Below are 27,580 nucleotides of genomic sequence, written 5' to 3'. Positions count from 1 at the left end.
ATCGTAACTATTAGCATGCATAAAGTAGTGCACCAAGTAGTGATTGGTCATGAGCTTGTTTGTTTTTATTATTAAAAACAAACAATTGTTTTTATTATGTGTTAACGCAAAGTGGGATACATTTTACGTGATTCCCAACACGTTTTCTTTGATCTAGACAACCTTATCATTTGGAATTCAGAACAATAACAAATCTATTAAAATAGCGGATATCCCATCTGCCTGTGATGACTGTCTATGGTTGATGATGATGAATTGAAAGTGGATTAATATAATATTTATCTAAATATTGAAAACATTTGACCATGGAGCTTTAGATGGCATCTATCAACTGTAACTGAATAAAATAACTACTATAAAGCCCTAATACTACAGCTTTCCGCGTAATATGGACGTTAACAGCGGAATCTTTTACCAGCCATATTTGTACTTGAACTTTGTTTTGAGCAAATACTTCATGTTAATTTGCGACTGTGACTGAATAAAATAACTACTATAAAGCCCTAATACTACAGCTTTCCGCGTAATATGGACGTTAAGAGCGGAATCTTTTACCAGCCATATTTGTACTTGAACTTTGTTTTGAGCAAATACTTCATGTTAATTTGCGCGGTGTCATAGACAATGTATCTGTAAGTCGAGTTAAGGTGGACGATGTGTGGTCATTACAATGAATTGCTTGTTTATTAGATTAGGTTCACTAGTTTGATTTGTTTGCGAGAGACTTTAAAAAAAAGGAACTTAAAGTTCTTATAATGTTCTCATTGCTACGAAATGGCAATGCCCATTCATTATAGCAGTCAACAATGGGTTTGGGAGTGTGAAAAGGATCATATATGGGAAGGGCTACTTAAGGACTAACTAGAACAAAGGAAGCATCAAGGAAGAAAGGAAGGAAGGAAAACAGGAAAAAAGTGAACAAGAAATTGCTTTCCCTTATTGAAATTGATGGGATTAAAGATGCGAGGTAGTTACTGTAAGGGAGGAATAATGGTTTGAGTAGAGTAAATTTTGTTGAAAGGTGCAGGTTAGGGTAAGGGTAAATTAATGGTGAAGGGAAAGAAGCCTAGGGGGGAAGCTCATGGTGACAGGTGAGTGGGGTTGAAAAAAAAATGTTAAGGTAAGGAAAGGGGTTAAGGGTAGATTAAAGCCGCATTGTCACCAGTTTACTTCCGGTCGATTACGTAACAATCTCCGATGATTTTTAACGGAAAACGCGAAAAATATTCCAAAATATTGAAAGCAGTGTGTTTATTGGAAGATTCTTTGAGGATGTGATTGATAATTTGGAGCGGATGGCCTGTTTAATATCTCGGATTTTAATAGATACTTTTGTCTTTTAACGGTCGAGGTTTCCGTCGGACCCCTGGAAGTAAACTGGTGACAATGCGGCTTTAATGGTGGAGAAAAGGTCAGGGTGTGGGTAAAGTGAGGGAAGTGGCAAAGAAAGTGTCGGAGCAAAGGTAGGGGTGAAATTTTAAGGGTTGGAATAAATATTAGATTTGGTCTTAAGTTCAGAGTAGTGGGAGAGGCAAGAGTATGGGTTTTATTGTTAGGTTCACAGTAATGTTACCAATTAAGTTAATGGTAGGGGTAAGGGTTGAAGTAAAGTTGAGGTAAGGGGAAACGTCAGGTAGCGGTGAAGGTAAGGTTTAAGGAAAAGTAAGAGTAGAAGTAAAGTTAAAAAACTAACAGTCTAGGTGTAACATCAAAAGTTTGGACCAGTAAATATAAAGCTAGGTAGAAGTTTGAGGAAATAAGGGAAGTCAATGTCAAAAGGATACTCGTTATACAACAAACTTGAATCTTTGACAGGCGCAGGACATCCTTTACCTTTAGGGACAATGGTACCATCTTCAAACGTGTGTGTAGCACTGGGATCGGGGGCCGTTTTTCCAAGACCTGCATTAAAAAATGAATAAACAAACATTTGATAACACTGATAACAGCACATTCTTTGCTTCATCCGAAACACTTGGCTTCCAGTTTTTAGTGTGGCCTTCTGTATAACCCACCCCCTGTTCTTCAGCCATTGTTTTAACATTTCCCGCAAACTGCCTTGTGCGTCTTTTCCAAACTCACCTTTGACACTATGTTTCCCTTTGGGGACCTTCTTGATGAAACTCGCGTGTTTGAGTTCGTGCCTGTAGTAAAATATCAAGGCCAAGGAATCAATTTACTAAGGTTCGATTGCGTATTTTTTAATTACAATAATAAAATTTGTGGATCAAGGAGAGCGTTTTACTCCCGTGGCAAGGGATCATGTGAAAATTAAAAAATCCGAGAAAAAAACTGGATAGAGGTGACCCCCACTCCCATCTATTTTTTTTAATAATCAACCTTTCTTGGACAGAACTCGAAACCATATAATGATATTCACAGCTTTTATTCTTATATTTTGCACAATATAAAAAAGACATGGATCATCTCTTTTTTTTTTTAGTTAGCCCTTGACCCTCCCCCTTCCGAAGTTTTTTCTGAATTTTGGAATTTTATTTTTAATTTTTACAAGATCCCTAAACCGGATCTAAAAAAATTCAGCTCTAAAAAGATCAGCTTATTCAAATGCTTGTTAAGGTTGCTTGGTAAACCGAAACTGACATTTTGTTTACTTGTTTACTTATTTACTTGTTTACTACTACTAAAAATAGGCATATGGTTAAGACATACTTACATGTTTCCTAGAGCAACTTCACATAGGAGCAGAAGACCAATGTTGTTTGATGGAGATGTACAGCAGTAGTTTGCTGACTACAAGTAGATTGAAGTAAAGATATTAAAATGAAAGTAGTTGTTGTCATCGGGGATTTGATAGGTGTCTAACATGAGAGATACCCGTGAATTAGAAGTAGCTACACTCTGTTTTTCACAATATTTCTACTGTCAATCAATGTCAATCAGACATTGCCCAATCACTACCAACCTACCTTTGAAACCATGTCTGCAATGAAAAAGAGAAAAAAGTGTTACTCAATGTAAGCACAACATATAATTACTTAGGTGAGGTTCTTGTTGCCAAATGGAACTGGCGAAGATAAAAGATTTTTCTTTTTGAAAACTCTGTTAAATAAAATAATTTTTTTTATCATGATAAAAATACCTCATACAAAGTAGTATTCATACCTGCAAAATAGACGCCTTTGCCGAACATGTACCCGGTCTAACAGAGGAGAAAAGAAAATATAATAAGTATGGAATAAAAGAGACCTTCTATCATGTATATTACAACAGGACTATTAAATTATATGGGAAAATTTACGTTTAATTTTTTTTTACAATATCTGTAAAAGTCGTAAGAAAGGGAAAAGCTTATTGACTTCTAGGGTCTGCCGCGGACTGTATCGTACGCGTATGTGGTTTGCATGATCTTTTTGCGGCGAAATTCTGTCGATATAAATCGAGACAAATATATAGTGTTCTTAAAGGCTGGTTCTCACGACGATGATAGCGTAAGCGGAGTTCTCATGTCGCGTGAGAACCGGCTCGACGTAAGCGCAAGGCTTTACGCATGCACAGTTCGTAGTCAAGCGCCCATACCTCCTCGACGAGCAAAAGCTGGATTGGTTAATTTATGCTTATGTTCCGCTTATGCTTACGTCGGTCAGGATTTGATGCGACGTAAGCGTAGCATTGACATTGAATTTTGCGATATCCAAAATTTAATGCATCTGCATAAATTATTCCCGCGTTGTAATGAAACTGCTCGCGGTTTAGGGCGCACACAGCTTGGTATAGCATTATTTAACTATAAATAGAAACATTTTAAGTCGACAAGTCTTGAAATGATATTTATTTTGGTCTAGAATAGGAAACTTAAATTTACCGCTCAGAGCAATTGTCCCGCCGACTCATTCACGGCTGATTGATGACTAATTGTTCTTGAGCCCGGGGTGGGGGGAGTTTTTCCTTTTATAGAGGAACTTCGTGTTTAAATGAGACCAATATTTCGGGGCTATAAAAGTGGATGGAAGATGAAGCGGGGTCATACGGTAATTTATATAGGGATTACTTATTTGATATATATAATATGAAGTCTTTACGTAGTATTTTTTTCTTGGTATAGGGTTAGTAAAGTAATGGAGTCCTGATTAGATGTGGGAATATACGAGCAGAAATTCAGGAGCGTACCAAAGTGGAATTCCCTATATTTTCAGCCAGTAATATAGGGGACAAAGAAACCCCCTGAACTCCTTTTCCAAGAAACCTAGTTACGCCCCCGATGGTATACTTTTATGTAGGATAAATGAGTGAAGTTTAATGGCAGAATTCGTATATGTTTACCACTGGTGCTTCGGGAGGGGCTATACGCAGGCCCTGCGAGAGTATCCCAGCGTAATTCGTGGTGCGGGATCCGTGCCAAAGAAGCTGACGATTGTGCAGTTGTTTGAATGGCTTGAACAGGGCTTCTTCACCTTCACGCTTGATTTTGAACACCTAAGTATAACAAAGTCATTAGTGACCATATGATAGCCATCTGGAGAGTGGCGCCATAGCTTAGTGGCACGGGTCTTTTCTCTCGAGCAAGAGGACCTACGTTAAATCCTAGGTCAGGGGCTAGTTCCTGAAAAGCCAATTAGCGCTAACTTAGGGTAAAATTTGCCCCAACCCACGATTAAATTTTTACCCCCGGATTAGTTCTGTTCCTGAAACGCTGGTTAGCCATAACTCTGGGTTAGTTTGGCGGTAAAATCTAACCCTGCTCGCGAAGTGGGTTTACCCGTTAACCTATGGTTTAGTTGGCGTAACACAGGCCTCTCAAACTTTGTAGTAGAACTAAAGTTGCGTAAAATGAAGCTGCCGACAAAAAGACGTTACACAAGAACAATATAGGGATCAAATGTCCTAACATTTCGCTTTGTTATGCGACCTTCGTTGCGATGCTGACTCGAAAATTATACTGGGCCAGACAGAAAGTTACATGAAATTTATCTTGAAATGAATCTGTCTCGCTAGTGTCACGCAACAACTCGAATCCTGCAAATGACCATTTTGGCAATGAAATGGAGGTAATTACAGGCGATGTAGAGAAGTTTTGGGGCTTCTCTGCGAAAATAAAACCAACCGCTGGGTACTCTGGCCAGTGGTAACATCTTCAGTGACAATGCTTACACACCAACCCACACTCATGATTGTAAACTACGTGGAGCAGTCCGTAGCTACACACTGACGAGTAAAGTCAGTTACATTGAAGCGCATTTGATCATGTCTCGCGATATTAATTTGCGATATATAGTATAAGTACTAAACAATTCTTTGTAAGGCGATTTTTGTCATCATCAAAGCCATATCTACGAAGAGTGACTAGTAACTAAGGGAGGAACAAAGTTCGCTACGCACCTATTCGGCGTTTGCAATTTAAAATTGAAAGTAGATTTATTGGTACTTACATCTAGCAGCTCGAGTTCATATTGACGATGAGTGTCCGCGTGCGTGTTGGACACGTACTCGGAAATGAGGCCGAATTCAGCAGATTTGTGATCCAGTACCTAAGAAAGTGTAAAATTATCAGATGAGTATTAAAGATGAGGATTAACAGTGGTGGGTCAAATCCAAACATGTGTATACAATGACTAATTTCATTTTGGAAATTGATTTTATTATACAATATCGACATGATCGATACATAATAGCCTAACATAATAATAATTTCTATTTCTAGTGTTTTTCCTCCTAGATATGGGCCATAAAAGACCCCCCCTCCCCCGCGCGCCCCCAATATAGGCCAAGGGAGGTTTAGATTTTTTTATAGACACTAACCTCTATGTCAGTTTTCAGTTTCTTGTAGTTTATGTCGATGGGATCTTCAGCATCTTCGCCATCTGAACTCTGGAGCAGACTGAATGCCACTTCAATATCAATGAGATTGTCAAGCATCTCAATTTTCGTCTGCAAAGAATCAAGGCAATGCAAAATGCCACGCATCGTCATCGGGATTTTGTTATGAATATGTTATACTGTATGTTATGCACTCATATGTTATGCAACTCAGGTATTACACATTGATTATCACAATGCAACCGAAATATTTCTGGCATCTCAAGAGTTTTTTTTTTTGTACTTTTCCAGTATTTTTATAAATTGGGCTTACTGTGGTACTATTAATGGAGGAGGGGGGACTGAGGGGGGACACGCCACAGGAAACCCAAAATCGATAAAAGCCTTTTTTTCCCAAGGGTCAAAACAATCGGAGGAGGAGCCTCCCGAAATAGTGTATACCTTGATAAGTTCTTGGTTGTCGAGCAAAGGAGGTTTCCTCATGCCAAAGTCGTGTGGGATAAGGGTGTAGAACCTGTTGGACACATCAAGTACAGCAGTCTTGCTAGCAGCTTCACTCAGGATCTGCGTTTAAAACACACTGGATCAATCAAAATACCCTGGTCTGCTCTGAAGGGGGAGAGTTTTGTGCCTGACGCCCGTCGGCAATGTTAAAGTGATTATCGATGCTTCTCAAACAAAGCACTAATTTTAGCCGCAAATAGCGGAATCCAATATACAACATAAGATGTATTAATCCCACATACAAAAATAAGATGTATTAATTCGCGAAACGCAAAACATTCTTTAACGGCTAATAGGAAATAACAGAAAAGAAAACACAGCAAAAACAACAGGAAACAAAGCAAAAATGGTCATTAATAGTTCTTCCCCCTGCAGCTTTTCCAAAGCTTGCTACTCATCATAAACTTACTTGTTGGGCTTCGCCTAGAACGCTGTAAGCCTTCTCGATCTGCCTCTTTGTGAGTTTACCAAGAGGCATTTTCTTCAAGTCAATCTAGAGAATGAAAAATTAAGGTGAGTGGTAGCAGAAATGAAGATCGCAATGACATTTGTGGTCGGAGACCGTTGAAAAAATCAGTGGCGAAATTCTCAACCTGTCAAATCCCTCTTTTTGTGGCATGTCACCTAGTTAAGAATGAAGTGCAAGAAGTCTCGTATACACCAAATATATCAGAAAAATGCATATTTATGCCGATGCATAAGTTGTGTAGAAGATCACCTCAAATTCGATAAGTGTCTTCTTCATAGATTCAACATCGAAGATCATCTTGATCAGCTCTTGTATCTGTGATGGTAATTTGCTCTTGCTGCCCATTTCAATTTTTGCTTTGACCACATCCTCGTGTGCCTAAAAAACACAAGTTGAACCATGTTGTGATTAAGCCCTGCCAAGCATGGCTGTGCTTGTACATCATGTTTGGAGGTGCTAGAGGTTGCCTCAAAATGCTTGATTGAACCAACACTTTCCCAGCATTCCCTTTACCTTTTGTTTAACCATCTGTGGCACAGTTGTGTTGGGTCAGTCTGGACACAAGCAAATCAATGCTTGGCTCTAAGCAGCCTTACTTGTATGCGATACTGGCGCTATTAGGTATTGCATCCCCTCACAATCACGCCGCCATTTTATGTTCCCGCTCAATGCCGATGCACACAAAGCATCCATTTCCATCGGCTAATTCAAGCAAGTAACCAAGATATTTTCAATAAAATATCGTCAATAAGTTATCAGACTTCGTTTGTAGCTTGTTATTTTTGATTTTCCTTGCGAATAAACCATTGTCTTTCAATTATAAACAATAAAAAAGGAGTGGTTAATCGGAGTATTCAAGAAACATAAGACTTATCACTTTATACTTTTCAAAGTTGCTCCAGTTGCTGCATAACACTTCTGTGCCATCAAAGCAACTCTATGTTATGTTGCTACTAACCACGTCAAAGATTTGAGTGGTTAATCGGAGTTTTCAAGATACATAAGACTTATCACTTAATACTTTTCAAAGTTGCTCCAGTTGCTGCATAACACTTTTGTGCCATCAAAGCAACTCTATGTTATGTTGCAACTAACCACGTCAAAGATTTGAGTGGTTAATCGGAGTTTTCAAGATACATAAGACTTATCACTTAATACTTTTCAAAGTTGCTACAGTTGCTGCATAACACTTCTGCGCCATCAAAGCAACTCTATGTTATGTTGCTACTAACCACGTCAAAGATTTGAGTGGTTAATCGGAGTTTTCAAGATACATAAGACTTATCACTTAATACTTTTCAAAGTTGCTCCAGTTGCTGCATAACACTTTTGTGCCATCAAAGCAACTCTGTGTTATGTTGCTACTAACCACGTTAAAGATTTGAATTCTCAATAAAGATTTACAATGTGATACACGCTACAATGCCCACCTTGGCACTAAAGTAGGCCAACAAGGATGTGAGAAACATGCTATCTGATTAGTCTCAACGTCACTAGCAAACCGGCGTGGTGAAGGAATGCTTCAGTGTACATGAAAACACGTCAGAATCATAGAGTTATATAAAGTTCGCCTAAAAAATTGATTCTTGTCTGCTTATTTGCTAGTTTCCTTAATTAATTTTCACTTGGTGGCCATAGCGCACGTTGTGTTATGAACTACGAACTAAAAAGATCACTATTTCTGTTTCATTGTATTTAGGGTCTAAGGTTCTTATTTTGTTTTACATACCTGCCCATAGTCAATCTCCAAGGGGTAGAAGCGGTTTGGATGTTTGACAAAGTTGTCTCGCTCGCTCCACTCGTTGCCTATTCAACAAAATACTTTTATTACTTTTCACAATATCACTAGATGTTTTGAGAGTTAAAAGTACTAAAGGTATCGATAAACTAATTAAAGCTATGAACCTCACCTCACCTCTTCCCAATTATGAATGAAATAATAATAATAATAATAATAATAATAATAATAATAATAATAATAATAATAATAATAATAATAATAATAATAATAATAATAATAATAATAATAATAATAATAATAATAATAATAATAATAATAATAATAATAATAATAATAATAATAATAATAATACAGTAACAAGAAAAAGAAGAACAAGCAGCAAACATTTATAAAGGATGTGGCAGGGAAACCGCCACGGTATAACAATGTTTTAAGTCTTTACTCAGATATTTCTAAGAGTGAAGCACACCTAAACCTTACCAGTAAGTGGTGATTATAATGCAATTACCTGTCTTTTCTCTATACAGTTCCTCAAATGACTGAACAGCACTATTTTGAGAATTGCCACAATCCTGTCATTTAAAGAGAACAATTGTTTACATTCAAATTAATTCAATACAACAACATTAAGACGCCGTTATTGAGGTATTAAAGACTTCTTCAGGGCAGGTCTGCCCAGTCTACCAAATACCAGTATAGTAAAAAAAAAAACATGTAAAGCAGACTGTACTCTAGTAAACACTACAGTTGAAGGGTGAAGAATTAAATGAAAGCTGCATGTACAAAGAAAGTAACTCAAAGAGATCTTACCTCTAATTTACTACCACCAATCGTAGTACCAACTCTCCCCCAGGAACGGAACAAGTAGCACCTATCATGGTTGAACCGAACAATATCATTCTTTGCTCCAGTTCTGAGAACCACAAGCACACACACACGCACCCTCTTCTGTGGCCAAAAAGTTGGTCATTTCCTATGAAGGAATCTTCAAATACTGTGCACCCCCACCCCCCCCCCCCCCCCCTCAGCCAATCCTCAGATCCACAATCGCACTCAGAGGAATTTCCTTGAATACAGCGTTTAATCTGTCACCTGGAGCTTTTGTCCTTTTCTAAGACTTGGAGCTTGTAGTAAGAGTTAGTGCCTCTGCTAATGTCCACCATGCCGAGTGTTGCACTGTATACCACTCCTTTGACTTCCAGGACATGGCAGTCATCTTCCATTTCTACATACAGCCATAGTAGTACATCACAATCACAAGAGGCAAAAGATTAATGACAACATATTTTTGTTTTTCCATAACTGGTTACTGTAGGTCTCAATGTATAGTATACATGTGCTCTTTAGTATGTATAAGAAAAAAAGAAGTTTCTTAGGCAAGATTAACATCCAGGCATCTAGAGCTTGTCATGCTCTTGTATTTCTGTTGTACAACATATTGTAGCATTATATATTGCACTATTAATAAGATGGCTGACACGAAACTAAATATACAGCTTAGGGCAGTTCCTCCACCTTATTCATTATTAAGCCTGCCACTTAAATTTTACTAATATACTGTAAGTTATTTGTGTGTATTCCAGTGTGTCTTTATTTGCGTTTCAAAGAGATTGCCCAAATATCGGGTTAGTATTATCTACTAATACACAGCACAAAACCATACTATAGACATGCAGGATGCAAGTGATACATCTCAGGTAAAGTCAGGATTTTCTGGTGATTTTTAAAATCATACCTTTACTAAAAAAAATAAAAGACTGTACCTGATGCAGGGTCGACTGCTGCACCTCCTTTCACAGAAAGCTTCACCTTCTTTGGCTGAGAAGCCCCTAAAATTAATACAAAATGTAATATGTCATTAGATGCACCTTTTGCTATGATTTTCTGATGAATGAACTTGTTAGGAGATGGGGGTGATTGTGCTATATTTCATGGTATGAAATTTTACTGCTGTCTCTTAGGGGCTGTTCAAAAAATTTTTTTATTCATCTATCCCTTAGGGGGTGAGGTCTTATGCCAGAAACGTAAGACCACAGGCCAAATGAAGCGTTAGCATACTTCCAGCTTTGTTATGGTAAGAATTTGCTTTGGTCAAGCCCAATATCATATCTCTTAGCAGGCACATAACAGGGGGGTACACAGGGTGGGTGCACACCCACCCTTGGTTGCCAAAAAGGGTCATAAGTAATTTTCAAATACTATGGTTTTCCATATGATACCTATGACTGCGCAACCCCCTCAGCCAATCCTGGGTACCCGCCTGCTTAGGGGTAAGAATTTCTGTTGACCACACCCAAAGTGAGGTTTATGGTTAAAACTGTATAATGCCGACTGTTTGTTTATGGGTGTCCCCCTCACCCCAGATATAATCCAGATAATGTAAAACAAACAAATATACAATTAACAAGTGAGTCCTCCCCATGGATCAATGTGGTATTGTCCTGAGTCTTACCTAACTCATACTTGGAGTCTGAAGCTTTGCGTCTGAGTGGCAAGGGACCATCCACAATATCAAGTGCCTGTTATAAATATATCATAACATTACAGTAGCCTAAAAAGCATGAAAAGTACAGTAGACTCATGAAAAATACAGCTCTGGAAAAGAAATAGAGTTTTAGAGATGATACAATACTAAATAGCGAAGCTCTTACATATAATGCAAAGTTGTCATCTCTGCCCCTGAGGGTGAAAAAACTGTGAAAAAAAAAAGAGTTAAACTCACCTTGATTTTTCCCCAGGATACAAGACTATGTTTTGTTATATTTGAATTAAATTCTCCATCTTTGATGGCATCGAGGAAGTCCTCGGACACTACAGGGATGTTAAACTTCTCAGCATCTTTCATTTTCTTAGAGGACTTTGATACTTCAGCTGTGAAACAAAAACAAAATATATAATATAATTTAACAAGCCTAAACAACATTCCAAACCTATAAGGAAACTTCAGTATACTTTTGTATTTGTGTATGATGATACATACACTGTAAGATTCCAAGGACTGAACGTCTTGCCAAATTCTTCACTTACAAATATATATAAACTCCTATATTTTAGCTGACCACCCATGTAATTTAGATGGGCAATAAACTGATTATTATATTTTATTATTAAGTACTTGGCTAAAGCAAAACATATTGTAGGGCACTTTTGCCCAGAAAAATTCATGGCAGCATTTTAATCCAATGTTATGCACTGCACAATAAAAGAAAGAGAGAAAACAAAGAGAGAAGAAAGAGAGGTATACTCTCTATCTTTTGTTGACCAGCTGTTTCCCTGACCCTTCCCACTACCCCAGCTGTTTTTCTACTGTAATTGCAGGGGTTTAAGTAATAACAAGGAAAGAGGTTATATTGTACCTTGGGTGCTTATGCAACAATCTACTTTACTGGTTACTCTGTCCATAGTTGTCCCACCAAGTTGTGCAACACATGATGCAACATCTGCCTTTAGGATACAGTATTAAACATTACAAGAGTTTACATCAGTCATCATCCCACTACTTTTTATTATTATTTTGTGGGTGAGGGGGGGAGGAGGGGGGGAGGGTTAGTGGGCATTTGTTTAGAGGGAAGGGGATTTACTTTACTTAGTTTTAAAATGAAGAGTTTGCATACTGGAATTTAAGCAAGAGAAAAGATAGGGTGTATGCAGTGCTATTCATGATCATATGCAGTAGGGTGATTGTGAACTCCAAACCTATAAACTTAGGAGTTGCCAAATCATCAACATCAGCTTTTTTTGTTGTTGGACCCCACCCTCCCAATGTTCAAAGTTAAGAACCATCTGGGAGTCATCATTAAAAATTGAAGATTTCGTCATTAAAAGGCAGAAGTGTATCCCAGCTTTTTTTAAATAAATAAAACAGAAATATTGAATAGATTAAATAAATAGACCTTATTAAACCCAATTGAATATTGTATGTACCTTGGTGCGCTTCAACTTTCCAATCACAGCCACCATCATGTTGGATAGAGGCTTTGCTGGAATAGCCCTGAAAAGTGAGAGAGAAAGGAACATTCAGGTAAACCTCTTTAGGTTAAATTAATGATATAAGTATATGGTTAGGGAGGGACATAAGAGAAAAGTTTTTTATAAAAAAAGAATCTTTTTTTTTTTAATTTTAGGGGTCTCAGAGCCTGTTTTTTTTGCTACCATGGTCTTGGAGTCTCTGATTTTTTAAAGCGATCTCAAATTCTCTGATTTTGTTAAATGCGATCTGTTTTATGTTTGTTACTATGAACGGGTTCCCCCTTCTTTTTTGAGTCTTGAGTCTTTAGCCTTTCTGCTCTAAATAGAAACTTTAGCTAAAGCAACATTTTACTGTAACCCTACTTATTCTAACCGATGTTTATGACATACATAGAGCAAGTTTTCTGAAAAGTTGGGAAAAGCTTGGGCTCTGATTTCGAAATTTGACAAAAGTCTCTGGCTCTGAAAACTTGTTACCTCTAAAGTTAGGTACTTTACTTTGGGTACTTTCTTTTACTTAATGAGATTGTTAAAATCTAGAAACTTGACATCTATATTTTCAATCTCTAAAAAAATACAAAATGCTGTATGCGAGAAGTTCTGAATCCATGTTTTAGACTGAACAAACTCAGCTCAAACAGAAAAGAATCCAGAAACATGGGAAAAAAAACACTGTGCTAGCCTTGCATTTTGTCTCCAACATTTTCTTACCCCGGTTGAATTGCTGTCAGCTTGGGGAATAATCTCTTCATTTCTTTGCACTTAAATGTCTTTCTGTAAACAAAGATGAAAATATTATATCTTTATATTATTATTATTTGCTTATAAGAAAACATAAGAAAATGTAAACGAGCATGTTCTGCTACTCTAAAAGAACTAACACCCCTCTTTAAAGAACATGTAGGTACATACTTACAAGAAGTCATTAGTTTTCTTAAGTTCTTTGGATATCACCCACTTGGTCCTCTTTGGATCCTGGGTGGTAAAGGCACACTTTGTCCACCCTGAAACGTTACCTGTGCAATGGTAACCATCACTCCTGAAATGACAAATACATTGAAGGCTTTATTTGTAGGAGGTGGGGTAACATAGTATAATGTTCAAATTTTACAATAGATTTGAAAATCTATCCACAACATGTCTTGCTTCCCTAGGTTTGTAGCTCGAAGTAATGCAGGGGCCATTTTGCAGCCCAATTAGGCCACCAAAGAATACACTTATTATATATACCTTTGCAAAAAATATGTGTGCACATATTCTCCCTTAGTAGTTCTAGGCTATGGCCCAGTTAACATGGACACAGCTGGGTGGTCGTCCCCACCCCTTAAACACCCTGTTTATACCAAAGTTTGTGGTGATGACTGCGTTGGCTTGAATATCATGAACTGATGTGGAGCATAGGCAAGCAGACAGTAAATTCTAGATAGTTTTCAATTTTCTGCTAAAAAAAAAGCTTTCCGTCATTCAAATTGAGGAAGCACAAATGGTGTTTTTGATTTATCAGTGCAGACAAATGGCAAAGTTGGAAACCATTTTTTATGATGGCCAATAAAAATGCTTCAAAGATTTTGAATGATTGAAGCCTTGTACACTCAAACTTGAACACAAGAGTTGACCACCATCACAAAGATGTTCATATTTTCACCCAATGCATAAGTAATCCATACCTGTAGACAAGCATCCCACCATGACACTCATGACAAGGCAATAGTCTTCCAAACAGCATTCCATCAGAACATCTATCAAAAACCTAAACCCATCCATACAATACAGTATGGTTAGCATCTACAACACCATGGATCAATTTCTATGTTATGGGGGTATAAGGGCTAGGTGAGAAAAATAACAAGAACAAGATGACACGGATACAGAATTCTAACTACATCCTTTCTTATCATTACATTAAAAAAAACATTTCTTAATTGTAGAAGACAAATCCCTGTAGCAGTCTTTCCTAATTGCCCTGTGTTCAAATATTATTTTCATCCTCTAGCAGATATTATTTCCCATGAAAAAAAAAATAAAATGAAAAAAAAGATGATAAGAAGATGACTAAAAGATGTACTCACAGATGTTTCACCACCTTGGGGATTAATTTCATTGTCCTCAAGCATCTCCCTCAGTTCAGACAGACTGCAGTTTGTCTTCAACTCATCACGTATTTTCCAGATCGCTTCGCTTTGTTCCTGTTGGATAGGCAAAAATGATTAAAATAAGAATTGTGCTTCAGAGAAAGAACCATCTATTTAAATAAATGCAAATAATGGGTATCTTAATTAGAAACAAGTCTGCAGTGTCACCACAAATTTGAAGCCAGGCCTATGTACAGGGAGAGAAGATAGGGGGGGGGGGGTTTCTAAAACCCTACTTATTTCAGTCAAAATAAAAAGAAATAGACAGAGAAGAAGCACCCCCCTCCCCCATCACTTTTCAGATTGACCTTTTGAAAATCGGTGATGGAAGAATGCAGGGAGAAACAAGGAAATGATTACCCTCCCCCACCCCCTTGCCACACACACACACTTAAAGCCTACTGGGCCCCTTGGCTTTGATAATGTCATGACCTCTACTATATGCACCTTTAATTGTTGTTCTTCCTTTTCTTCTGATGCACTTTTGACAGGCATTGCAGCAGACGCCTCTAATGATCTCTTCTTTCCTTTTTTCTTTGATATTTGTTTTTGTGACCCGAACTTGTCTATAAGCAGTTTCTGGTCATCCTTTCCAAGTTTTTGAAATCCAGTGAAGTGTTGAGCGGTAAGAATACCAGAGATGTCCAGATCAGGCATGGCCTTTAGGAAACAAGGCACATGGTGCCATTTAGGAACAGGACCATACTTTTCACCATCCATCACTTTGGCTAATCGAAGCTCTCCCTGGAATTCAAAATGAAATAAAAACTAATTGAGAATTGTTTTTATCACACCATTGTCAACACATTTGAAAAATTGGGGGTTTCACACCTGATGCCATCTAGAAATAATTCACAGGGGAGCATGACTTTAAGCCAAAGGGGACTACTTGGATGTTATCAATATGACGTCAGACATATTGTTGGATTTTTATATTTTTTCCTAGTTTTTTTATTGTAAGGGAGGGGGTAAAAAGCTAAGCCAGGTTTTTGCTGGGTATAGAAAACCTTATGAGCATTTCCCCATCTTCGTAAACGTGAGCAGAAGAATGGTTTGTTAACACATTTCTATTAAACTCACAATGATGCGCTGTCTTGTTGTTGTGAAATCAAAATGCTTGTCAACCCCATGAATGAACTTTACTGTATATGGTATTTAAAATTTCCTCTTTAAAGGTGCACCTTGTAGCTGTTGTACCTTAACTATCTGTTCATCACAATGTTTACAGGTGCTTCTACTTGACTTGGCATACTCGGCTAACAAGTCTGGCTGCTCAACTGATACGGTTGCTGCCGCTGTAGTATCTGGCACATCACTTGCACCCCCATACACTTGGGCCCTGAATTTTTCCTGATCATCCCACCGTAAGCCGTCAATCCCAGCTATCTCTGCTAAATTCTTAGGTTTGAATTGCTTTTTGAAGAAGCATGAAAAATGGAACCAGTTTGGTACCTTGAGGGGAAAAAATGTCAGTTGTTTTTAAAATGTTGGAAGGCTGTTGTACTGTACTGTTGTTTGCATTACCATATACTTTATAGCCAGCCTTCATGAAGTATTGATATGTTGTTTGCATTACCATATACTATATAGCCAACCTTCATGAAGTATTGATATTCAAACTGCAAATACTTTTCCATAAAGCAAATATGTTCACTTGCAGTTGGCTAATTCTCTAAAGAAGAGGACCACGCTATAGAGATATCAGCTAATTTTTTGACATTTCAAGTTGAATAAATCATTTTTCTGTTTAATACAGAATGCTTGTAAACAATCACTCAGTTTTGGTCTTTTTTTAAAAAGATGTGAGTATAACATCACAATTTTGATTGATGGAGTAGCAGCGCAGTAATTTAAACAGTGAATAAAATAAATTAAAGAAAGAAAAAAACAACAACAAACCTGAACAATAGGTTTAGTGTGGGATGAAAGCAGTAAAATGCAGGCCCGTAGCCAGGGGTGTTCGGGGGGTTAGGGAGAGCCACTCCACTCAACTAAAACGTAAACTCTCATGAAGGAAAATTGAGTACCATTGCGAGCTAGGACGAGCTGCCTAAGAGAAAATGGTCCGCTAAATGGGAAAACGAACCCCCTCCCCCGCACAAAATCCTGCCGACGGGCCTGAAATGTTGATCTTGTTATCAAAAAAGTTGTATTAAAAAAATTTCAGTACCCTCCCATATCATTATGATGTAGTCTCATAGTCAGATGCATGCAAGTAATACACGTCACAGACACACGTCACGCACGACACGCTACAACATACTGATGGGTGTTTCATGTTTATTTCTTATTTAAGTGTGTTATGGATTTAAGGAAAGCATAATACAACACCATTCATTCTTAACTAAATGCCGTTATTAGTTAACTATAGAGTTCTTACCTTCCCGTCGAAATGTGGAGACTACAAATCAAACAAACAAGGAAGTTTTAGTAGATAGAAGAATTAGCGCTATGTCCAAGACAACACAACAGTCGAAGTATTCTCGAGTTTTGGAACTTACTTGTACCATCCTGGCCACTCGGAGGGAGTCTTTGCCAATGTTAGATTTACACGACTTGCATGAAGATCTATTGGACTTGGCATATTCGGTTTTAAAAGGGACATCGTTTTCCGACATATTGCTAAAAAAAAATCCGTAAACATCAAATGTTTGAAATAAGACCACGAGTGAGCCAAACTTCGGAGCAAAGACCAGACGAGCTGGGCACTAGACACTTGATTGGCTACAATCTCCCGCCATTTTCTCTAAACGCGCTCTTACTGGTCTGCTATTAAACGTACACCGATTTCCGGTACAAAATTTCTTGGCTGTAATATGGGATCGAATGCCATGCCATCGCCAGCTCGAATGCTACTTATTTGAAATCGCGTTTTCAGTTTAAAAATGAATGGTTTCAGTACTCCTAAATAATAGCCCCGTCACAAATACGATAAAATATGGCGTTTTAGGTAAGCATTTAGATGCTTTTACTAGTCGGGAACTCTATAATAGTCGCTCCTTTTTGCCTGTGATCGGATGGTGCGTCGAAGAACCCAGTCTAGTAAAGGCCAGTGATATTGTATTTTAGTTCTATTCCTAGAAAGGTGCAGTGCTCGGTTTTAATGTTCAGGGAGGGATTTTCTTAGAGGAGGGGGGTTGATTTGCTAAGAGGGGAGGTGAAGTTGCTGAGAAGGAGGGGGGGGCATTGGCTGAGGAGGGGGGTTGATTTGCTTAAGGGAGAACGGGGTTTCTGAGAGGGTGAGAGGGGATTTGCTAAGAGGCAAGGGGGAAGAAAAGGAGGTGTGCAGCCATAGAAATACCATATGCAAAAAGTAAACAGTTTTTTTGAGAAAGGGAGGGATTTGCTGAGAGGGGAGGGGGTGTTAATTTGCTAAGAGGGGAACAGGGTTTGCCGAAAGGGTAAGAGGGGATTTGCTGAGAGGGGATGGGGACTGCTGAGAGGAGGAGGGGAGATGTGCAGCCACATATTTAAAAAGTCTAAGATTTATTGTTGTTTTTTTTAATTAGAATAATTTCACTATTATCATTGAAAGGGGAACAAATTTTATCAAACTTCATTGATTTATTGATGTTCCATATACAAATTATTTTTGGCATGAATTTGTTGAGTCAACACAGACTTGTTGCTTGTGTAAAAGCTAAAATTGTGAACGTGGGGAATTTTTGCCGGCCTTTTTTATTACCAGCATATAAAAAAATAATTGAATTGTCTTCATTTTTGCGCAATTGAGCCCAAACACTTTATTACTATAGTACATTGTTGCCTAATGCCGTCAGTATAGTCTCCTACACAATCGTTCTGAAACTTTGCCACCAGTGGTTTAGAGCTTGGAAAGTGAATTGCATGAGAGAGGTCATAGGTAGTCATCAGATTCTTCACTCCACTGTAAGGTCATCATCATTTTTCGGTTTTTCTTCCGCTCCATATTCCTTTTCTTTCGCCTCCACAGTGGTAAGCCCAGCTTTATCTTGTCTGGATTCTTTGTCCAGATGGGCATGACCTTCATTAAATATTGTAACAAGTTCTTCCTGCAATTTTTAAATTTTTAAAAGAGCATTCATTAGAACTTTGAGCAGTCTTCGCCAAAAATCATGAATTCAAAATAATGTTCATAGTTTTACATAGCTTTAATGAAATTGTCATGAAAAACACCAAAAAAAAACTGTAAAATTAAAACTTAGTTTTAACAGCTTAAAACACCAATAATTACTAATAACATCTTAACCAGACACCAAAACTAAAGCAGCAGGTTTTTAACTTTTCTGGTACAATAGTTTTGATGCTATTGATGAAACTGCTCAACATTTTATACCTTTTATACCTGATTATTTCAAGCCACGTGATTTTAAAATGGGGCATTATTCTGCTTTCTTATACACACAGCCTACTTCCTGGTGATCCATTCAGGATTCCTGTGGTTGGCATTGAGGAGAGGGGCAAGGGAGACCTGCCACAGGAATCTCAATCACAGCAAGAGTAACAATGCCTAAGAAAGGCACAGGAACCCCAATCACAGCGAGAGTAATAACGACTAGGCTAAAGAGGGTGATTATTGACTTCTCAAACTATGGCAAATGGTTCACTTGCCTTCCAGCCTAGTAGTTCAGCAAGTGCCAAACAGCCATCGTCTGTTGTTCCAAGCCATGCAACATCCCTGGTAAACAAGAGATCATTCTGTTATGGCGTAAAGACAAGTAAAGACATCTGACGTTACTTATGGTGATAGTAACTACAAATTAGGCAATTTGGAGGTTCAGACAACAGACTGCCTACCCTCACATGTCATAGCCAATTCAGAGATTCTTGTAAGAAAGTTACACTAAACACACTGTAGAAGAGAAATGTGGATGGTAGAGTGGAGGCAGTGGTTATGGGTGGGTCAGGGGAGAGTTATGGGTGGGTCAGGGGAGAGTTATGGGTGGGTCAGGGGAGAGTTATGGGTGGGTCAGGGGAGAGTTATGGGTGGGTCAGGGGAGAGTTATGGGTGGGTCAGGAGAGAGTTATGGGTGGGTCAGGGGAGAGTTATGGGTGGGTCAGGGGAGAGTTATGGGTGGGTCAGGGGGGAGTTATGGGTGGGTCAGGGGGGAGTTATGGGTGGGTCAGGGGAGAGTTATGGGTGGGTCAGGGGAGAGTTATGGGTGGGTCAGGGGAGAGTTATGGGTGGGTGCACCCAACCCCTTACCCGAGAAAAAGCACTTTTTACCTTTTGAATAACTCCATTATTATATTATTATGATATCTATGACTGGGCAACCCCTGCAAATCCTTGTCAAGTGCCTCCAATTTATGGGTCCTTTGATATCACTGCAACCCAATTTAACACCACATTTGGAGACAACAAATAGCTTCGCCAAATAGGAAGCAGAGGCAGCAAACAGGAGTTCCACACAAGTATAAAAGTTTTGGGTATAAAATGCAGAAGTGCTTACAAGATGGTCAAAGCTCACCTGTAGTTGTCTTCTTTGTCAAATTTAAATCCAGAATCCACACCAGACAGAAAGGACAAAAAGCTAGCCTACAATCACAAGAAATATGATATGAGAAAATACAAATGTAGAATTATAATCAAATTCAGGGGCCACGGACAGAGAGGGGCAGCTTAAAAAATGAGGGTTTAAAGCCGCATTGTCACCAGTTTACTTCCGGAGGTCCGACGGAAACCTCAACTGTTAAAAGGCAAAAGAATCTATTCGAATCCGAAATATTTAACAGGCCATACGCTCTAAATTAGCAGTCACATCCTCAAAGAAACTTCCAATAGACAATAGATTCCGTTAAAAATCATTCAGAGATTCTTACGTAATTGACCGGAAGTAAACTGGTGACAATGCGGCTTTAATATATATGAAACATTATATGTAAAAATATAATGCTTTAACGGTACTGTATGTCAAAAACAGATACCCCGTCCCCCCCCCCCTCTGCCAAAATTACCATCCTTTCAAGACAGGTACAACCCTGATCAATGGTATGACTAAAAAAGTCTTGTTCTGTAGCTGAAGTCAGGGTTCACATGCACAAAGCTTGGAAAAGTGCTATATACAAGATCAATCCTTCTTCAGCAGATTCATTAGAACTTTATACACTGATAACAACTAATGAATACACTACCTGCCGACCACATTTCTCCTTGTTAATTAGTAACCTTGGTGTTGTCGCCAGAACTCTACAAATATAAAGCATCATGAGCCACCATTTAAACCATTCTGCATCACAAATTAAGTTGGCAAATATTAAGAGAGAAAGGGAGGAATTTGCTGAAAGGGGAGGGGGGGGGGGGTCATTTGCTTAGAGGGGATAGGCTGAGAACCCTCCGAGATCAGAAAAAATTCTAAACCAAATTTTAAAAGCATCAAACAGAAAAAGGTCAGGAGAGCGACATATTCATCTTACTCCATTTCAATATTTGTTTTCAAGGTATACATTGCTCTAAAAAGACAGGGTTTGGTCTGTTGTATATGACCCACAATACAACATCCCAGCTGAGATAAAGTGCTTTTTATTTTTTTAGAGGCCATGGGGACAAAGTTAGTACAGTCCACACTACACCCACCTGTCAATCAAGGAAGCAAATGGCTGAACGGCAAGTGACGTTCCCATGATGATGATCAAGTCACAGTGAGGCATGTCCTGCGAGCAATATGACAATGACTCGACGTACAGTTCAGCTTGCATTGATGCAATCATGTGCTGATTTATTTTATCAGGAGTTTGACAACCGTCCTTAATAATAAGGTGTGCCTTGACAACTGTCCTTAATAATGTGTGCCTTGACAACTGTCCTTAATAATAAGGTGTGCCTTGACAACTGTCCTTAATAATAAGGTGTACCTTGACAACTGTCCAAAATAGTAAGGTGTGCCTTGACAACTGTCCTTTATAATAAGGTGTGCCTTGACAACTGTTCTTTATAATAAGGTGTGCCTTGACAACTGTCCTTAATAATAAGGTGTGCCTTGACAACTGTCCTTAATAATAAGGTGCACCTTGACAACTGTTCTTAATAGTAAGGTGTGCCTTGATAACTGTCCTTAATAATAAGGTGTGCCTTGACAACTGTCCCTAATAATAAGGTGCACCTTGACAACTGTCCTTAATAGTAAGGTGTGCCTTGATAACTGTCCTTAATAATCAGGTGTGCCTTTACGACTGTCCTTAATAATAAGGTGTGCCTTGACAACTGTCCTTAATAATAAGGTGTGCCTTGACAACTGTCCTTAATAATAAGGTGTGCCTTGACAACTGTCCTTAATAATAAGGTGCACCTTGACAACTGTTCTTAATAGTAAGGTGTGTGTGTTGATAACTGTCCTTAATAATCAGGTGTGCCTTGACAATTGTCCTTAATAATAAGGTGTGCCTTGACAACTGTCCTGACAACTGTCCTTAATAATAAGGTGTGTTTTGACAACTGTCCTCAATAATAATGTGTGCCTTCAGGGGAGGCGGAATAGCCCCATAAGTGGTTTCAGGGGGAGGGGTGGTTGGCTGTTCCAAATCCTATTTATAAGAACGTGGGATTTTAAACTGTTCAACAAATTTGTTGTCGGTTGCATATATACCGCTTGAAACCTGTTGGTTTAAAAAATGATCATATATATCTAAAGAAACATCCGCTCAATAAAGTGGGGGGCGCTTGCAACTGTCCTTAATAATAAGGTGTGCACTTGACACCTGTCCTTAATAATAAGGTGCACCTTTGACAACTGTCCTTAATAATAAGGTGTGCCTTGATAATTGTCCTTAATAAGCAGGGGTTCTTAAACAAGGTTCTAGTGCAATTCTAGGTTTTTGTCTGTTATGAGAGTATATCAGTAGCTTTTAAACATTGTCTTGCTAATTCATTTTTGAGTAACAAAAAAATAGGTGTTTAAAACTAAAGGAAAAGTGTCCTTATCGTTTTGAGACCTTTCTGCATGACTCAGCCTGTATTATCAATCATGACATAAACTTCTGAGAGAAATCAAAGTATGTCACATAAAGTATACGTACCTGAGGGACAAGTCTGTGGAATCTTCCAGGCAAGGACTCACCAAAGAAGACAATATCTAGAGTATAACAACAAAATAAATGAATTGAATCTAAACAATTTTGCATTGTGTCTGGAATTAGTTATGGGTTTCTAAGAATGAGTTTAAGGTATGGAAAGAGGATATTTATTAAGTCAGAAAAGATCAAATTTAATTAACTTTAAAACAAACCTGGCTTGATGACACCTTCGCATCCACTGCATCTTGGTACCTTGTCCGCAAATATCTCATCTAAAATGAGAATAATTGGGTTAGAAACAGGCACTGGCTTCACAGAAATAATATCCACAAAATAGGAAGAAAGAGCTAATCCATCTTGTCCTACTGTATGTCTCCTTTGCACTGATGTGCAAAATGCATCATAAAAATAATTTCGAAGTGAAAATTGATATTTTTCTTAATGTGGCCCTCACCACGAACATCCTCTTTTGTGTATTCTTTTTTACACTCTATGCAATGAGCAGTGTGAAATGAGCCATGAGCTTCCACAAGCAAGTCATCAGGTACTCCTGCTATTCTCTCTAGTGTATCAACATTCTAAAAATAGAAACTGTAATTACTTATGATACCATTATCATCAAGATTCTCATCATCATCAGCAGCATCATTGTTATAACCATCATCATTGGCATTAACATCATTGTCATTACCATCATCATTGTCATCAACATCATTGTCATTGCCATCATCATTGTCATCAACATCATTGCCATCATCATTGTCATCAACATTATTCTCATTGCCATCATCATTGTCATCAACATCATTGTCATTGCCATCATCATTGTTGTCATTGTCATTACCATCATCATCATCAACATCCTTGTTATTACCATCATAATTGTCATCAACATAATGGTCATTATCATTGTCATCAACATCATTGTCATTACCATCATCATTGTTGTCAACACCATTGTCATCAACCTCAATCATTATCATCAACATAATGTCTCATTAATGTCACCAGTTTTTTGTCATTATCAAAAACTTTTTACCACTTTACTTTTTAAACAAGTCATCACAACCCATATAAACAAATCACAGAAGAAATCAGAGGAGCATTATTTTGTTGCTGGGGTTCTTTTTGAATGATGGCTTTTAATATCCTAATGGCATTACCATCATATTTTAGAGTTTGTGAAAATGTGCCTAGTTCACATACCTGTGTGTAATTACGCAGCAGTAATTTTTTGTCATAGAGTAGTTTGATAAAATAGTGCGACATAGTGGGCTAGAGAAACACAGATAAGGTTAGTTCACAGCAAAAAAGGGAACCCAAACACAAATGAAAAAAAGAATACCTTGAATGATCCTGGATACAGTTCCTTGCACAAGGCAAAAAACGGTTCAGGATTACTCTGTGGAAATAAAAGTGCAAGAGAAAGGTACTTTTGGTGTTACTATGGGGTGATTGGGAGGGGAGATGTGCTCAGGGGGAGATGGGCTTAATGGAGAATGAACCCACAATATCATCCTTGGATCTGGCACTGTATTACTGTGAATAAGCTCTAATATGCCACTCTGGGGTTATTTTTTTCTAAGAAAGAAGATGGGGGATAGGCTAAAGAAGGGGATTAGATCAAGGGTGGGATGGACTAAAGAAGGGGGTGAGATCAGCGGGGATGAGCTAAAGAAGTAGATAAGATCAATGGAAAGGGAGATGGGCTAAAGAAGGGGATAAGATCAAGGGTGGGATGGGCTAAAGAAGGGGATTAGATCAAGGGTGGGATGGACTAAAGAAGGGGGTGAGATCAGCGTGGATGGGCTAAAGTAGATAAAATCAATGGAAAGGGAGATGGGCTAAAGAAGGGGATAAGATCAAGGGTGGGATGGGCTAAAGAAGGGGAGGGAGGCTTTAAAGAGAGAGGGCTTAATTCCAAAATTTCTTTTAACTATCTTTGAAAATAGGCTATTTTTGCCCCTACAAAAGTCTTACAAGCTATAAACTAGTGTTTACTATGCTTTGGTGTCCATTTTACAATTAAAGTATATTATAGCGGGCCCAAAAGACCCTTTCAACGCTCTTTCTCCTGTATTTTAGATAATATCTTGAAGGGGGGCCTAGGCCCCCTGAGCCACCCCCCTGGCTACGCCCCTGGATTGGCTCTAGAGGGTTGAAAGGGGCTTTTAAAAAGATATGGGGGCTAAAGAGCTTAAGTCACCTACTCTAAAGTATCCAATCTCAAATATGCTTTCAGGGTAGGGCAAGTTGTATTTCTGTAGGTTGTCATAGAGGCCTGTTCCAGGTGATCGAAAGTCTGGGATACCAGCAGCAGTAGATATACCAGCTCCTGTCATCACAATGATATGTTTGCCTGTAAACAAAAACAAAGACTCCATGTAAAATCGTTGGTGAATTCAAAGAGAAGCAACTATCCTCTATCTTACAACTGGTTTAACCAGCATTTAAAATTTTAGACTAACACAAGCAAATAATAACAAAAACAACAATAATAATAATAATATGTATTCAAACTTACATTTTCCAGATTTGATGTAGTTGGCAACACCTTCAAAGCTTACTTCATCTAAAAGTTGTTCTGGCTTTTCTTTCTCACTCTTCTCTTGAGTTAGATTTAGCCGGAACTGATTGAATAATTTCATCATGGCTTCAACTGCAAAAAAGGGTGAGAACTGTTCTTTAACAAAACAATAACTATGCCAATATTTTTTTAATCTAATTAACCAAGAGAGAAATAAACTTTGACAAAAGCTCTATCTTTATGACAATATGATCATAACTGAGTTCATCTCTGCTTGAAATAGATAATTGTAAACATACTTTTAGAATGGCAAATTCAAGCCTTGATAAATGAAGAAACAATATTTTATGTTTATGTTTTTTGTCTTATTTCCATTCAAAATCATCAAATTAGCTAATCTTAAACACAAATCCAGCAAGACCTTTCCCTATACCATTTGCTCTCGAGACAAAAGCTCACAGACTGCAAGCATAAAACTCTCACTTTGACTAGCTTGAAAAGATGTTTCTTTATCATCAACTTCCCAATCCGCCCCTCCAGTTGCGCCACCTTTAGAGTTATCATCTGCCTTTGAGCCATCACCATTAACAACACCAATGGTGTTTGTTGCATCATTCTTATCTAATGGTGAACTCAAATCTCCTGTACTGACACAGTTATTTGCAGAACCACCGTTGTCTTTGTTTGAACCTGATAAAAAAAATAGAAGAAGCTGACAGGATAAAGTGAAAAAGCATTTAGACCATAAGCATACCTGTCAACCTTAGAAACTCTCAAGGTTTGAGAATTTTGGGGGGAGGGGTGGGATATATATTTTTTGGGGGTGAGGGGTGGGAAATACCCTCAAAGGGGCTCACAAGCCATAGCAGTTAAATGGCTTTCCTGCTATTATTGAGCCAACCAGCAGACGTCTGCCGTTCAGAAAGCTCTCGCACAGAATATAGATCTTACATGCTTGTTCGATGAGTGGCTCAACAAAAAATAGAAAAATAAGCAAAATGTTAATTTTCTATAGAAGGATTTTTCTTTAGCAAAAAAAAATCGCTAAAAGCGGGAGATTTGGTGCTCCACGCAGGAGGGTGAGAGAGTGGGAGAAGAGGTCCAAAATCTCCAGCATTACAAACTCTTGCCTAATGTGGGAGAGTTGACAGGTATGCATAAGTGTGAAGCTGTTATCTTTGATTGGCCCTGGTGATTAAAAAAAAAAAAACAGAAGAAGCCGGCAGGATAAAGTGGAGAAGCACTGAGACCATAATGCACTAGTCATTTGAAACCCCCACCCCCATAGTCCAGGGAAAGTGTGGGGTTAACGTTGGAGTTTAGAGCACTTTTGAACAAGAATCTGTCCCTAGGGGGTGGAGGAATTGACAGTTTTTGACTCTTAGACTCTTCCACACCCTGGGGGTTTGGGGACAAGTGACTAGCGTCTTTAAGCTCCCTAGCGTTATCGGGTATTTATATTTTTTTTTACCCGATAACCTGATATCGCTTTACCGGGTATTTATATTTTGTTTTACCCGATAACGCTTCATCGGGTATTTATATTTTCTTTTACCCGATAACGCTTCATCTGGTATTTATATTTTCTGTTACCCGACATCTATTACTTTTGCCCGATGAAATGTAACTGTTTTAATCTACACCAGATTCATCGGGTATACCAGATACCTTTTATTTATAATGCCAATACCTGGTGGCCCTAAAGCTCAATTGATCCGTTATTTGTACAAACATACTCACTGAAGTGTCCTGGCTTTGAAAGATATAGGCTTATTTCAGATGGCTTGTTGTCTTAAATGTCAGGTAGTTGTATATTGGGGTGCAGGGGCATTTAAAAGCAGTTTTGTCCCATGGGGGTGGGGGCTTTTCTCAGTTTTGTTCAGGGTTAAAATCTAATCCCTCACCCTTCGCGGGACCATGGGGTTGGGGGTTTCAATCGACTAGTGCATAACTTTGATGAAGCAACTTTAGAATATCCTACCACAATTGTTTAACAAAAAAAAATTCACACCTTAATTCTAAAGAACGAGGCATTAAATACAATGTAAAAAGGTAGCAGGGTATTCTGAGGTTTAGCTCAGTGTGAAATGGTATAAAGTGACTTATAACCGCCCCAAACCCCCACCCTCGTCGCTTTTTCCACTCCACTCCTCCATTTGCAATGTTGTCCACTCCCCAAAAAAGTCCCAGAAAAATATCTAATTTTAGAGGCTTGTCAGAGGCTATTAAAGGCAAATGGGGGAGCCTTAGAATAGGAAAACCTTTGGCAGCTTCGTATGTAGTTCAACACAACTGGATTTTATCGAAAGAAGAGAGATCAATTATTTACCTTTTTCTTCGTCCATTTTGGGACATCAGAGAAATTGCAGAATATCCGGCTAATATCATCGACAGTGTAAGTTTACACATGAATGGCTTGAAATAAGCCGATAATTTTGTAATTTCGTCTAATGGACTTCATTGCCCTTTCG

The 27,580-nt window shown here is 38.3% G+C and overlaps 2 protein-coding genes and 1 long non-coding RNA gene across 4 annotated transcripts; 1 reads left to right on the top strand and 2 right to left on the bottom strand.

Annotated features, from left to right (window-relative positions):
- Positions 1 to 47: 47 nt before the first annotated feature.
- On the bottom strand, positions 48 to 17,229 carry LOC5518892 (poly [ADP-ribose] polymerase 1). The gene is made up of 29 exons (XM_032363623.2): positions 17,092 to 17,229; positions 16,971 to 16,991; positions 15,788 to 16,042; positions 15,038 to 15,334; positions 14,528 to 14,644; positions 14,126 to 14,208; positions 13,375 to 13,497; positions 13,170 to 13,232; positions 12,414 to 12,480; positions 11,846 to 11,933; positions 11,212 to 11,360; positions 10,942 to 11,008; positions 10,253 to 10,318; positions 9,582 to 9,714; positions 9,300 to 9,360; positions 8,998 to 9,061; positions 8,478 to 8,554; positions 6,998 to 7,126; positions 6,689 to 6,772; positions 6,217 to 6,339; positions 5,758 to 5,886; positions 5,388 to 5,486; positions 4,282 to 4,434; positions 3,124 to 3,160; positions 2,928 to 2,941; positions 2,675 to 2,751; positions 2,083 to 2,144; positions 1,785 to 1,902; positions 48 to 630 (listed from the first exon to the last, which is right to left on the bottom strand). The coding sequence occupies exons 1-29, from the start codon at positions 17,206 to 17,208 to the stop codon at positions 552 to 554; spliced, it is 2,952 nt and encodes a 983-aa protein (XP_032219514.2). The 5' UTR covers positions 17,209 to 17,229; the 3' UTR covers positions 48 to 551.
- A 177-nt stretch (positions 17,230 to 17,406) lies between these two features.
- LOC116602279 lies at positions 17,407 to 19,426 on the top strand. Its single transcript, XR_004290360.2, has 2 exons — positions 17,407 to 17,540; positions 18,977 to 19,426. It is a non-coding gene; the product is annotated as an uncharacterized LOC116602279 (long non-coding RNA).
- Positions 18,135 to 27,576, bottom strand: LOC5518876 (NAD-dependent protein deacetylase sirtuin-2). 2 transcript variants are annotated; one of them, XM_001638826.3, is made up of 14 exons: positions 27,439 to 27,576; positions 25,593 to 25,799; positions 25,107 to 25,241; positions 24,793 to 24,941; positions 23,928 to 23,984; positions 23,789 to 23,857; positions 23,037 to 23,160; positions 22,795 to 22,854; positions 22,586 to 22,641; positions 21,147 to 21,223; positions 20,705 to 20,759; positions 20,041 to 20,108; positions 19,181 to 19,247; positions 18,135 to 18,621 (listed from the first exon to the last, which is right to left on the bottom strand). In XM_001638826.3, the coding sequence occupies exons 1-14, from the start codon at positions 27,452 to 27,454 to the stop codon at positions 18,469 to 18,471; spliced, it is 1,293 nt and encodes a 430-aa protein (XP_001638876.3). In that variant the 5' UTR covers positions 27,455 to 27,576; the 3' UTR covers positions 18,135 to 18,468. The 2 variants fall into 2 exon arrangements, with proteins under 2 accessions (XP_001638876.3, XP_048586494.1); XM_048730537.1 differs by lacking the exon at positions 27,439 to 27,576 and adding an exon at positions 27,014 to 27,035.
- Positions 27,577 to 27,580: the final 4 nt, after the last annotated feature.

Source organism: Nematostella vectensis, chromosome 7 (genome assembly GCF_932526225.1).
Source record: "Nematostella vectensis chromosome 7, jaNemVect1.1, whole genome shotgun sequence".
Lineage (NCBI taxonomy): Eukaryota > Metazoa > Cnidaria > Anthozoa > Actiniaria > Edwardsiidae > Nematostella > Nematostella vectensis.
Note: the sequence above shows the minus strand (reverse complement) of the source record. Positions and strands in the feature narration are given on the sequence as shown.